This window comes from Babylonia areolata, chromosome 10, assembly GCF_041734735.1.
Source record: "Babylonia areolata isolate BAREFJ2019XMU chromosome 10, ASM4173473v1, whole genome shotgun sequence".
In the NCBI taxonomy this organism is placed as follows: domain Eukaryota; kingdom Metazoa; phylum Mollusca; class Gastropoda; order Neogastropoda; family Buccinidae; genus Babylonia; species Babylonia areolata.
In genome coordinates this window covers 2,347,088-2,360,642 of record NC_134885.1, presented here as the reverse complement: position 1 = coordinate 2,360,642, position 13,555 = coordinate 2,347,088, and the positions used below count along the sequence as shown (strand labels likewise).

General features: G+C 43.7%; 1 protein-coding gene across 7 annotated transcripts in view; it reads left to right on the top strand.

Annotated features, from left to right (window-relative positions):
• LOC143286706 (tetratricopeptide repeat protein 17-like) overlaps window positions 1–13,555 on the top strand; it is an 88,258-nt gene that overhangs the window by 71,159 nt on the left and 3,544 nt on the right. For all 7 annotated transcript variants that reach the window (XM_076594384.1, XM_076594385.1, XM_076594386.1 and 4 more), the window contains 5 exons: window positions 6,649–6,868; window positions 7,572–7,710; window positions 8,600–8,759; window positions 9,606–9,680; window positions 11,549–11,812. In XM_076594384.1, coding sequence (XP_076450499.1) covers window positions 6,649–6,868; window positions 7,572–7,710; window positions 8,600–8,759; window positions 9,606–9,680; window positions 11,549–11,812 — 858 coding nt within the window. The remainder of the gene's footprint in view (window positions 1–6,648; window positions 6,869–7,571; window positions 7,711–8,599; window positions 8,760–9,605; window positions 9,681–11,548; window positions 11,813–13,555) is intronic.

Here is a 13,555-nt window from a genome sequence, read left to right as displayed (position 1 = left end):
TGATGTAGTCATACAGCCCTGTCAGACACAGTGACAGCTGTCAGGTGTTTTGTTGACCTTGGTGATGTAGTCATACAGCCCTGTCAGACACAGTGCCACCTGTCAGGTGTTTTGTTGACCTTGGTGATGGAGTGATACAGCCCCGTCAGACACAGTGCCACCTGTCAGATGTTTTGTTGACCTTGGTGATGTAGTCATACAGCCCTGTCAGACACAGTGACACCTGTCAGGTGTTTTGTTGACCTTGGTGATGTAGTCATACAGCCCTGTCAGACACAGTGACACCTGTCAGGTGTTTTGTTGACCTTGGTGATGGAGTCATACAGCCCCGTCAGACACAGTGACACCTGTCAGGTGTTTTGTTGACCTTGGTGATGGAGTCATAGAGGACTGTCCTCTGGCAAAATTATGTCAAGCAAATTTGCTCTGATAGGTACACAAATATATATGCATGCATTCAAGGCCTGACACCGTTGGGCTATGCTACTTGTCAGGCATCTGTCTAGCAGATGGGCACTAGCACATATGGATTTGTCTGAACACAGCGTCGCCTCCTTCAGAAACTGAAACAAGAGTGAACTGGCCACAGCATTTGCCTTTGAATTACAATCCTGTTCTTTATGTACAACTAGTTTCACAGCAGTCCACAGCGTTTGCCTTTGGAAACACCGTTCTGTTCTTTGTGTTCAGTTTCACAGCAGAGTCCAGTGTTTGCCTTTGAATTACAATCCTGTTCTTTATGTACAACTAGTTTCACAGCAGTGTACAGCGTTTGCCCTTGGAAACACAGTTCTGTTCTTTGTGTTCAGTTTCACAGCAGAGTCCAGTGTTTGCCCTTGGAAACACAGTTCTTTTCTTTGTGTTTAGTTTCAGTGTTTGCCTTTGAATTACAATCCTGCTCTTTGTGTTCAACTAGATTGACAGCACAATCCAGTGATTGCCTTTGGAAACACAATTCTGTTTTCTGTGTACAGTTTTCATTTTGTTCTGATTGGTATGAACTTTGGGCTTGTGTCAGTGTTTTTTCTTTCGGTTGTGTTGTGGTATGGAGTGAGATGTGATCCTGTGGGGTGTGTATCGTGTCAGATCAATTCCGACTGCCTTTGTTGTACAGTCTGGTTCTTCTATAGCTTACTTGTCGTCTATTGTGTACATACCTGTACATATATCATAATTAGAATTGTTGTGTAAAACTATGGCCACTCATGTGTGTGAGAGTGCTTGTGTGTGTGTGTGTGTGTGTGTGTGCAGTCATGCATATTTTATCTTGATTTCACCCCAGTTGGTAGTGTATGTTTGTGTGTGTCTGTGTGTGCGTTTTGTGAACAAATTTGTATTTGATAGTTTTGTTTTGATTATGATGGAGATGGATGTGGGTGTTGATAGTGCCTCCTGTGCTGGGTAGGGAAGTGAGGTGACAGCCAGTTGTGGTCTATGGGTTCTCTTCACTGGAGTCAGTGATTCACGGAAAGGAAGGCGGCACAATAGAGAAGACACTCATCTGTCAGTATAGTGTCTATGAGGATCTGGGTTCAAATCTCCTCGTCTCCCTGTCTCTCAAGTTTGAGTGAAAAATCAAACTTAATGACCTTCATTCGGATGAGATGATAAACCAAGGTCCCATGTGCAACACGCACTTGGCGCACTGAAAAAGAACCCATGGCAACGTTCGTGTTGTCCTCTGGCAAAATTTTGTAGAAGAAATCCACTGATAAGCACACAAATTTATACGTATGCACTCAAGGCCTTATTAAGTGTGCTGGGTGATGCTGCTGGTCAGGCACATGCCTAGCAGATGTGGTGTAGCATATATGGATTTGTCAGAATGCACTGATGGCTCCCTTTGAAACAGAAACAATGATCCAGGACTGAAGCATCTTCTGTTAATAATGATGGTATTTATATAGCGCTGAATCTTGTGCAGAGACAAATCAAAGCGCTTTCGCACCAGTCATTCACACACATGCATAACTCTAAAACTGTGGAAACTAAAGACAAGGAAGAGGCAGGCAAGGGAGGCTATTTTGGGAAGAGGTGGGTTTTAAGGTCAGACTTGAAAGAGCTGAGTGTGGAGACTTGACGAAGCGAAAGAGGAAGTTCATTCCAATTGCAAGGTCCAGAGACAGAGAAAGAACGGCACCCAACAGTCAAGTGTTTGAATCTGGGTATGCGTAAACAGAGTGGATCCAAAGCCGATCGTAGTGAGTGAGATTGAGTGTAGAGGTGAAGGCAGCCGCAGAGATAGGAAGGGGCAGTTTTGTGAATACATCTATAACATAGAGTGCTGATCTTGTACTTTATTCGGTGTGAGACAGGGAGCCAGTGGAGATGTTGCAAAAGAGGAGTGATGTGCTCAGATCTTTTCTTTCTGAGGACGAGTCGGGCAGCAGATTTTTGTATGCGCTGAAGGGACTGAATGGATGAAGCAGGCAAACCAGACAATAGAGTTACAGTAGTCAAGGCGAGAGAGAATGAGAGAAACCTGTTGTCATTCTCTAATTGTACTCCTGCCTCCATGCCCTTTACTGTAGCTGTTTTCTTTCTCCTTGAATCCTGTGGGTGCTGTTGTTGCTTTTCACGGTCATCTGTCTCACTAAATGTCTGTGTTGAAGGGATTTTTGTTGGGTGTCGTTTTAGACAGAAAGTTTCCGTGATCAATTAAAAGGTAAGCTGCTGGCTTTGAAATCTACCCCTTTAAGAATGAGGACTGATTTGATTGAAAAGAGAAATGTGGCTTTGATGTGGTGACATGTGATGAGTTGTGCTCAGTTTGAGATTCAGTTGTGTTTAAGTTTACTTATTTGCTTATGTTTTTGTTTTCTTGCTTTTTTTTTTTGTTTGTTTTATCATGATGGAAAGGTGTGTTGTGATTGATGTTTCTGTGTCACATAGTGATGACAGGTTTTTTTCCAGACTGACATTGGGAATCAGGTGAATCACCTGTTTTAGAGCATGTGACATGTTATCTGCCTTGCACCTTTGTTTTGAAAAGTGACACACATTTCCCTTTGACGTGAATGTCTGTGTTAACCCTGCAGTCTGATGTATATTTCCCATGGGATGACGCTTTTCCCATTTATGTGAATGTGTTAAACCTGAAAACTGACATACATTTCCCGTTTGATGACGAATTTCCCATTGATTTGAATGTCTGTGTTCCCCCAGAAAACTGACTTACATTCCCGGTGGATAGTTTGTTAACACTGAATGTTGCTGTTTAAAGGCATGATATATGGAGCTGCATTCCTTGGCACTAGTCACTTCACAGACTATTAGTCTTGGTGCAGTTGTATTTTGTAGTGGATATGGTATCAACACTTCCACACAGATGGAAAGCTTTAGTGCAATAGCATCCTAACTAAACGTGAATGCTTCACGGTCTGATCAGTGAAAAAGCCCAGTTTCTTAGCAGGGTTGTTGCTTAACAAGGAATGGCATTGTATTGTCCTAAATGGTGGTTTAGATTCATTCAGTCAGAGAAATATACGATAGTTGGTTTGGAGGAAGGTGGCAGAATGGTTAAGATGCTTTTCTGCCAATTCAGTGTCCTTGTGGGTGTGGGTTCAAATCCCAGTCTCACCTTTTCTCCCAAGTTTGACTGGAAAATCAAACTGAGCGTCCACTCATTCAGGTAATATGATAAACCAAGGTCCCGTGTGCAGCATGCACTTGGTGCTCTGAAAAAGAACTCATGGCAATGTAAGTGTTGTCCTCTGGCAAAATCCTGTCAAATAAAATGCACTCTGATAAGTACACATACGTTACTCATGTGCTCAAGGCATGGCTGAGTGTGCTGTGTTATTCTGCTGGTCAGGCATCTGTCTTGCAGATGTGGTGCAGAGGATATGGATTTTTCTGGACACAGAAACTGAAGCTGTAGTACAACCGTCACCGAACAAACACAATCTTATCCAAACACACTGCTGAAATAACACACTTCCCCAGGTTCCATGGAAGATTTGTCACTTGCAGCAAATTACAGGGAAGGCAGGATGATGATGATGTCGTCGAAGTATTTTCATCATTTCTTCATCTCTGTTTGTTTGTTGGGGTTGATTTTGTGTTGGTGACAGTGTCCTCATTGTAGCGGTCCCTTTATCGTCATCGCAAATGTGGTATTGCTTCTTTCTTAATGATTTATGTCTGATATCTTGCTTCCTTTTCAGTTCCATTCTAACTGGTGGATGTATTTTACCATCACATTTTCAATAACATATGATGAGCATAATGACGCACAAGTTGTTTCGATACATCAGTATGTGCTGGGGAGCAGTGTTTGAAGCTCTGATATGGCCCTGTGTAGACTAGGTATTTCAGTTTCAGTTTCAAGGAGTTGTCAGTGTGCAGATTGATCCATACATGCTACACCACATCTGCTGTATTAAAGAAAAAAAAATAGATATAAGGAGCAGATGCCTTACCTTTTTATTTATAAACTGATCACACTGGGCAGGTCTCAAGAGGCAGCATGGCATTTTGTTGTTGTTGTTGTTGTTGATTAATCAAACTATGCAGATTTTAATTTCAAGAGTTATTTACTTAACACTGCACCTTGATAGTTCTGGAACTGTGACCAAATTAGGTCACATTGCATGCATGGCAGTGCTTGGTGTGGTGATGTGAATTGTTGCTTTTTTTTAAGTTTCAGGTATCATTGTTGTACATTTATATCCTGTAATATATATATATATATATATATATATATATATATATATATATATATATAGTGTGTGTGTGGGTGGGTGTGGGGGGCATAAATTGAATTTCCCATAGTTGTTTTCATCAACTTGGATCTAGTGGTAACAGACTTAACTGATCATAGAATAACTTTTTGTGTAAGTTGTGATTATGAATCTAGTTGAACAGATAACTGTTTATATATTGTTAATTCTTGGTGTGAGAAAAAAGAGTGATTTATGTATAAGTTTGTTTTATCATTTATCAAACTTTGTGTGTATATATTGTACAGTCAATAAAAAAAAAAAAACTGTACATAAGAGATCATTATCATCATACTTTAAAGTGAAAAGTGTTTACTTATTTTTTGAAATTAAGACACATTGAAAGAAGATGGCTTTTCCACTTTGCATGACACTGACAACTTTTTTTTTTTTTTAATGCTTGAAGAGCATATAGTGTATGTGAGTGAACAAATAATATCAATGACTACATGGATTCTGCAGTATCGGTCAAGTGATTTGTTTTTGTTATTAATTTCTGTGATTTTTTTTTTTTTTTTTTAATCAGCATATCAAATACTCCATAGTTTTGAGTCCACATGAGACAATGGGTAGATAATTAATGTTGGTATGCATGTAAACAATGTAAAAATGGGTCTACGATTGGTTGATTACAGCAGTGAATTCATGATGAATGAGAATGAATATTTGGATAAATATGTAAATTAATTTATGATGATTGAATGAATAAATAAATTGGAAGAAAAAAAGTGGAATAAATGGTTATCAGTTTTCCCCCCTTTCTCCACTCCACCCTTTAAACTTTGATAATAATAATGATGATGATGATGATGATGATAATGGATACTTGTGTGGCACTCAATCCAGAAAACTGCTTTAGTAAAAAATTAAATTAAATTAAATTAAAGATATTATTTATGTAGTGCTTTTCCATATAAAGCATGCTCAGTTGTGTTGTAAAATGTAAAAATCAATGATGACTCCTCAAGACACTCTATTGGTCAGATATAATGGCTGGTCTCAATGTGAAAATTGACAATAACTCAAGATCCATTATTGTTTAGAAATAATGAATGGTCTCAATGTGAAAATTGACAGTAACTCAAGATCCATTATTGTTTAGAAATAATGGATGGTCTCAATGTGAAAATTGACAATAACTCAAGATCCATTATTGTTTAGAAATAATGGATGGTCTCAATGTGAAAATTGACAATAACTCAAGATCCATTATTGTTTAGAAATAATGAATGGTCTCAATGTGAAAATTGACAATAACTCAAGATCCATTATTGTTTAGAAATAATGGATGGTCTCAATGTGAAAATTGACAATAACTCAAGACCTGTTATTGGTCTGAAATAATGGATGGTCTCAATGTAAAAATTGATAATAACTCAAGACACACCATTGGTCAGATTATTGGATGGTCTCAATCTACAACTTGATGATGACTCAAGACCTATTATTGGTTAGAAATAACTGATGGTCTCAATGTAAAAATTGACAATAACTCAAGACACACTATTGGTCAGAAATACTGGATGGTCTCAATGTAAAAATTGATGATAACTCAAAACCTATTATTGGTCAAATATAATGGATGGTCTCAATGTAAAAATTGACGATAACTCAAAACCTATTATTGGTCAGAAATACTGGACGGTCTCAATGTAAAAATTGATGACAACTTAAGACCTACTATTGGTCAGATATAACGGGTGGTCTCAATGTGAAAATTGATAACTCAAGACTCAGTTAAGGTCAGAAATAATGGATGGTCTCCATGTAAAAATTGACAATAACCCAAGACCTACTATTGTTCAGATATAACGGGTGTTCTCAATGTAAAAAAATATTGAGGACACCTCAAGACGGACTAAAGATGAGAAATATAACGAGTGTTCTCTCCCCCTTGTTGTGTGTGCCGTGACGGCCGTCCCCACAGCTGGATGACTACGAGGAGATGGAGAAGGACATGGCGGCCATCCACTCCCTGCTGTCCCAGGAGCTGCAGGCCAGCTGTCAATACCAGCACGACGGACACACCGTGGAGTTCACTGCCACCCTCCCCCAGGGGCCCGACGGCAAGGCCACCGAGTCCATCCTGCAGAAGAAGATTGAGCGCATCATCAGGTCCACCCAGATCCCCGACAGCGACCTGCCCGGTGAGCTCAGGAACTAATTAGTTAACCCATTCAGCCCCACGAAGTTTATGGCCTTGGTAGGTTCCTGTGCTGTACTGATGTGGAAAAATGAAGAAAATATTTTGAATTTGACGGATTTTTTCTCCAAATTGACGTGTAGGGACACAGCCAGAAATACTGTAGAAGTTAGTTCCTTTTGCTTCAGGTTTATGCATGTAAAGAACGTGTACATCATTCTAATCAAACTTCTTCGTTCATGGGCTGCAATTCCCACATTCATTTGTATGTACACGAGTGGGATTTTGCATGTATGACTGTTTTTACCCAACAGTGTAGGCAGCCATATTCTGTTTTCGGTGAGGTGCATGCGTATTTGATCTTCTGCTTGCTTATACACAATAAGGGGGGTCAGTGCACAAGCAGGTCTGCACATATGTTTGACCTTGGTGATCGGAAAAATCTCCACCCGTTACCCACCAGGCGCCGTTACGGAGATTTGAACCCGGGAACCTCAGATTGAAAGTCCAACGCTTTAACCACTTAGCTGCTGCACCCGTCATTCTAGTGAAACAAATTCTGATGCCAGGGCAATGCTTGGGTACAGGGCTGAATGGGTTAACAAAGAAAAGAAAGGGTGGGACGGGGAGGGGGAGAGTAAAGCGGTGGTAAGGGCTCAAAGGGTTAATAACGGTGTTGCTGAGTGATACAGTGTGCTTGCTGACAGATACCACAGTCCACCTGGTGCCAGGCTATGACATCCAGTGGACCCAAGAGGACTGCTGGTCCGACAGCTTTGACCACGCCAGCCTTGACTTCCAGACCTTCACCTCCACATGGCTGTCCTTGACTGCAAAGAACGTCGAGTGAGTGTGCTGAGGGGAGGCCTTTGTGTGTGTGTGTGTGTGTGTGTGTGTGTGCGTGTGGGTCTGTGTGTGTGTTCAGGAGTGTGTTTGTCAGTGTGTGTTTGTGTTCGTTGGTCATCATAGGTCTGCTTGTGTTCAGGGCTGGTTAATCAGTGTGTGTGTTTGTGTGTGTGTACGTAAGTCTGTTTGTGTTCGGGAGTGTGTTTGTCATTGTGTGTGTTTTTGTGTGTACCGTCCATATTTGTCTGTGTTTAGGAGTGCATTTGTCAATGTATGTGTGTTTGTGTGTGTGTGTGTGTACATATGTCTGTCTGTGTTCATGAGTGCCTTTGTCAGTGTGTGTGTTTGTGTGTGTATATATTTTTCTGTTTGTGTTCGGGAGCGTGTTTGTCAGCGTATGTGTTTGTGTGTGTGCATACTTCTCTTTGTGGTCAGGAGTGCATTTGTCAGTGTGTGTGTTTGTGTGTTTTCTTACCACGCTTTCTTGTTGCTGTTGTTGTTTTGCTTGTTCTGTTTAAAGTGCTTTTTGATTAGTTCTGTGTCTTCTTTATCTGTGTGATACCCACATTATGCAGCAGTTGATATTTACATGTGTGGCAGGTTTTACCTTGCCATTTACTCTGAATAAAGATTGGTGATGTGATAAATATAATAATGATAATAATAATAGTAATGATAATGATGATAATGATATTGATAATCATGATAATAATTGGAAGAAGAAGAAGAAGAATGATGATGATGAGAATGATGATAATAATAAAATAAGGACAATAGAAATAGTAATAATGATGGTAATAATTATAACAGTAACGACAATAATACTAATCATGATATAGAAAACAATGATAATAACAGTCAGTGACAGTGATGTCTGTGTTGTGGTCAGCCTGTCGGAGCACATGGACTTTGAGGAGGTGATCAAGCACGACCTGGCGGAGCCGGACTGTCAGGTGGACACTGTGGCCAGTGTGGCGGCCTTTGATCACATCCCTGGGGTGGCCGACAGGTACCAGCTTCAGTATGCACCTGAAGACGGCCTCAAAGAGGTATTGGGGGCTGGGGGTGGGGGGTATGTGTGTGTGTGTGTGTGTGTTGGGGATTGCATTTGTGTGTGTGTGTGGGGGGGGGGGAGGGTGTAGGTGGGGGATCTATGTGTATCTTGTGTGTGTGTGTGAATGTGCACTTCATGTGTTTGTGAGCTTTGTGTCCATGTGTATACTGTGTGTGTGCATGTGTGTTTGTGTCATGTGTCCATGTGCTTTATGTGTGTGTGTTTGCTTCATATCTATAAATCAATCTATATGAGACAGATATATATATATATATATATATATATATATATATATATATATGTATGTGTGTGTATGTGAGCTTTACATTTGTGCATGCTGTGTGTGTGTGTGTGTGTGTATGCTAAATATGTGTGTGTGTATGTGTGTTATGTATCCATGTGCTTTATATTTGTTTGTTTGCTTCATATCTATCTGTCTATCTATCTACCTACCTATGTGAGACAGATATATATATATATATATATGTGTGTGTGTGTGTGTGTGTGTGTGTGTTTCTGTGTATGTATGTGTGTGTGAGTTTTCTGTACGTGTGTTCTATGTGTTTTTATATGCTAAGTCTCCACACTCAGCTCTTTCAAGTCTGGCCTTAAAACCCACCTCTTCCCAAAATAGCCTCCCTTCCCTGCCTCTTCCTTGTCTTCAGTTTCTCCGGTTTTAGAGTCATGCGTGCGTGAGAATGACTGGTGCGAAAGCGCTTTGATTTGTCTCTGCACAAGATTCAGCGCTATATAAATACCATTATTATTATTATTTATTACTAAATATGTGCGTGTGTGTGTGTGTGCGTGTGTGTGTGTGTGTGTGTGTGTGTGTGTGCAGGTGCTGCAGAAGCTGGGAGGGGAGGAGGAACCGACCAACGTGGTGGGCACCAGGATCGCCCACGCTCTGGTCGAGGTCAGTCTGCAGTCTGCACTGTTGTCTAAGACCATGGCGTCCATGTTCACACACTGCTCCACTCTGTCTGGTGCCAAGGTGTACCTGTTCACACCTGCCAAACCCTTTCTAGCGTTTTCTTCCCAATTCTGTCTGGTGCCAAGGTGTACCTGTTCACACCTGCCAAACCCTTTCTAGCCTTTTCTTCCCAATTCTAACTGTCTGGTGCCAAGGTGTACCTGTTCACACCTGCCAAACCCTTTCTAGCATTTTCTTCCCAATTCTAACTGTCTGGTGCCAAGGTGTACCTGTTCACACCTGCCAAACCCTTTCCAGCCTTTTCTTCCCAATTCTAACTGTCTGGTGCCAAGGTGTACCTGTTCACACCTGCCAAACCCTTTCTAGTGTTTTCTTCCCAATTCTAACTGTCTGGTGCCAAGGTGTGCCTGTTCACACCTGCCAAACCCTTTCCAGCATTTTCTTCACAATTATAACTGTCTGGTGCCAAGGTGTTCCTGTTCACACCTGCCAAACCCTTTCTGGCGTTTTCTTCCCAATTATAACTGTCTGGTGCCAAGGTGTACCTGTTCACACCTGCCAAACCCTTTCTAGCATTTTCTTCCCAATTCTGTCTGGTGCCAAGGTGTACCTGTTCACACCTGCCAAACCCTTTCTGGCGTTTTCTTCCCAATTCTGTCTGGTGCCAAGGTGTACCTGTTCACACCTGCCAAACCCTTTCTAGCATTTTCTTCACAATTCTCACCACTCGGTTCCACTGTTCTGCTTGCCTTAAAGGAAAATTCTGTTCTCACACATACAAAAAAAACTCTGTAAGAGTTCACTGGTACAACATGTGCATTCTCTGTCTCTCTTTCTCTCTCTCTCACACACACATACACACACAAATGCACACAAATTTGTATTTGTATTTCTTTTTATCACAACAGATTTCTCTTTGTGAAATTCGGGCTGCTCTCCCCAGGGAGAGCGTGTCGCTATACTACAGCACCACCCATTTTTTTTGTATTTCTTCCTGCGTGTAGTTTTATAGTTTTATTTGTTTTTCCTATCGAAGTGGATTTTTCTACAGAATTTTGCCAGGAACAACCCTTTTGTTGCTGTGGGTTCTTTTACGTGCACTAAGTGCATGCTGCACATGGGACCTAGCGTCCAGACCACCACTCAAGGTCTGGTGGAGGAGGAGAAAATATCAGCGGCTGAGCAGTGATTCGAACCAGTGCACTCAGATTTTCTCGCTTCCTAGGCGGATGCGTTACCTCCAGGCCATCACTCTACGTGACATATTTCCCCCCTGTTCTTCACAACAGGATCAACGAAACAAAAACAACAACAAAAAGACATCAGTTTCAGTTTGAGTTTCTCAAGGAGGTGTCACTGTGTTCAGACAAATCCATATACACTACACCACATCTGCTAGGCAGATGCCTGACCGGCAGCATAACCCAACGCGCTTGGTCAGCCTTGAGTCCATGCATATATATTTGTGTACCTATCAGAGTGGATTTCTTCCACAAAATTTTGCCAGAGGACAACACTCTCATTGCCATGGGTTCTTTTTCAGTGCGCCTAGTGCGTGCTGCACACGGGTCCTCGGTTTATCGTCTTATCCGAATGACTAGACGCTCAGTTTGATTTTCCAGTCAAACTTGGGAGAAAGGGCGAGAGCGGGATTCGAACCCACACCCTCACAGACTCTCTGTATTGGCAGCTGAACGTCTTAACCATTCTGCCACCTTCCTCCTTAAAAGAGACAACAACCAAGAAACATCAGTTACGGTCAAAAGAAACGACCAGCCCCCCCTCACACCCCCCACGACCCCTCAGCCCCAACACAGTGAAGACAGCAGCAGAGTGCTCTCCCCTGACAGAACCCCACGTCCTGGGTTGTGGCCAACATGGCGGCGCTGTACTGGCGGGTGGACGGGGAGGCGGGCAAGGCGGTGGACTGCCTGCGCCTGGCCTTGACCCACGCCCCCCGGGAGGTGAAGGACGTGTCGCTGATTGGCCTGGCCAACGTTCTGCACCGGGCGGGGCACCTCAACGAGGCGGTGACGGTGACGGCGGCCGCTCTGGACGTCAGCAACCAGCTGCCGGTGACTCACTTCACTCTGGCCAACCTGTATGCTGCAAAGGTCAGTGATGGGGCTTGTGGGTCCTCTGTCTGGGGGTCAGGTCAGTGGTGGGGCTTGTGGGGCTCTGTCTGGGGGGCAGGTCAGTGATGGGGCTTGTGGGGCCTCTGTCTGGGGGTGGGGGTCAGGTCAGTGATGGGGCTTGTGGGGCACTGTCTGGGGGTCAGGTCAGTGATGGGGCTTGTGGGGCCTCTGTCTGGGGGTGGGGGTCAGTGATGGGGCTTGTGGGGCCTCTGTCTGGGGGTGGGGGTCAGGTCAGTGATGGGGCTTGTGGGGCCTCTGTCTGGGGGTCAGGTCAGTGATGGGGCTTGTTAGGCCTCTGTCTGGGGGTGGGGGTCAGGTCAGTGATGGGGCTTGTGGGGCACTGTCTGGGGGTCAGGTCAGTGATGGGGCTTGTGGGGCCTCTGTCTGGGGGGTCAGGTCAGTGATGGGGCTTGTGGGGCACTGTCTGGGGATCAGGTCAATGATGGGGCTTGTGGGGCACTGTCTGGGGGTGGGGGTCACGTCAGTGATGGGGCTTGTGGGGAACTGTCTGGGGATCAGGTCAGTGATGGGGCTTGTGGGGCACTGTCTGGGGATCAGGTCAGTGATGGGGCTTGTGGGGCCTCTGTCTGGGGGTCAGGTCAGTGGTGGGGCTTGTGGGGCCTCTGTCTGGGGGTCAGGTCAGTGATGGGGCTTGTGGGGCCTCTGTCTGGGGGTCAGGTCAGTGATGGGGCTTGTGGGGCCTCTGTCTGGGGATCAGGTCAATGATGGGGCTTGTGGGGCACTGTCTGGGGGGTCAGGTCAGTGATGGGGCTTGTGGGGCCTCTGTCTGGGGGTCAGGTCAGTGATGGGGCTTGTGGGGCCTCTGTCTGGGGGTCAGGTCAGTGGTGGGGCTTGTGGGGCCTCTGTCTGGGGGTCAGGTCAGTGATGGGGCTTGTGGGGCCTCTGTCTGGGGGTGGGGGTCAGGTCAGTGATGGGGCTTGTGGGGCGCTGTCTGGGGGAGGGGGAATGGAGGGGGGTTGTTAGAGGGGGTATCATATTTTGGTGAAACAACGGTTGCACTTTACCTACTCTCATCACAAACATAACTACCACAGTTTGTGGACTACAAGATCAAACTGTTTTCCTCAGCTTGGTTCATGCTTCTTGTGACAGGGCCTGCCTGATGTCTAGTTCAAACTGGTGAAACATTGTTATCAATCAGAATTATGTTTAGTCAACCACCAGACCCGGAAGTATGATGTTTGTGGCAATGAAAACAAATAAAATTTTACCATGAATCAGAAAAAAAAGAAAAAAAAACCTAGCTCACAAACAACTTGTTTTCTCACAAACAAGACGGCAAGGAAGCATATACTATAGACAGCAGAGATTCAGGAATTCCGGCACAGATTGGCAGAGCAGACAAGCCAGCAGTTGACACAATTTGTGACATCAGAGCTTCCACATCGACTTCTGCCATGGTGAAAACATGGCAGCAGTATCAACTGCGATCCACCCACCAGTGCTTAGTCTTCTTGTCCGTGTGCGTCTTATAAGCTGTACATTACGTGTTTTTAAATCAGAATTTTTTCCTTTAATTTGGAATATGTGCCTTATAGTTGGAAATGCTTTGTAGTCAGTAAAAAAAAAAAAGGGTTATTTCTCTCACTGTGGCAGGTGACTTTAGTTTACCAGACAGTGCATTGCCAAAGGCAACTTTAGTTGACTGGACAGTGCATTGCCATAGGCCACTGTTGTCAACACTTAGGGGTCATGTTGATT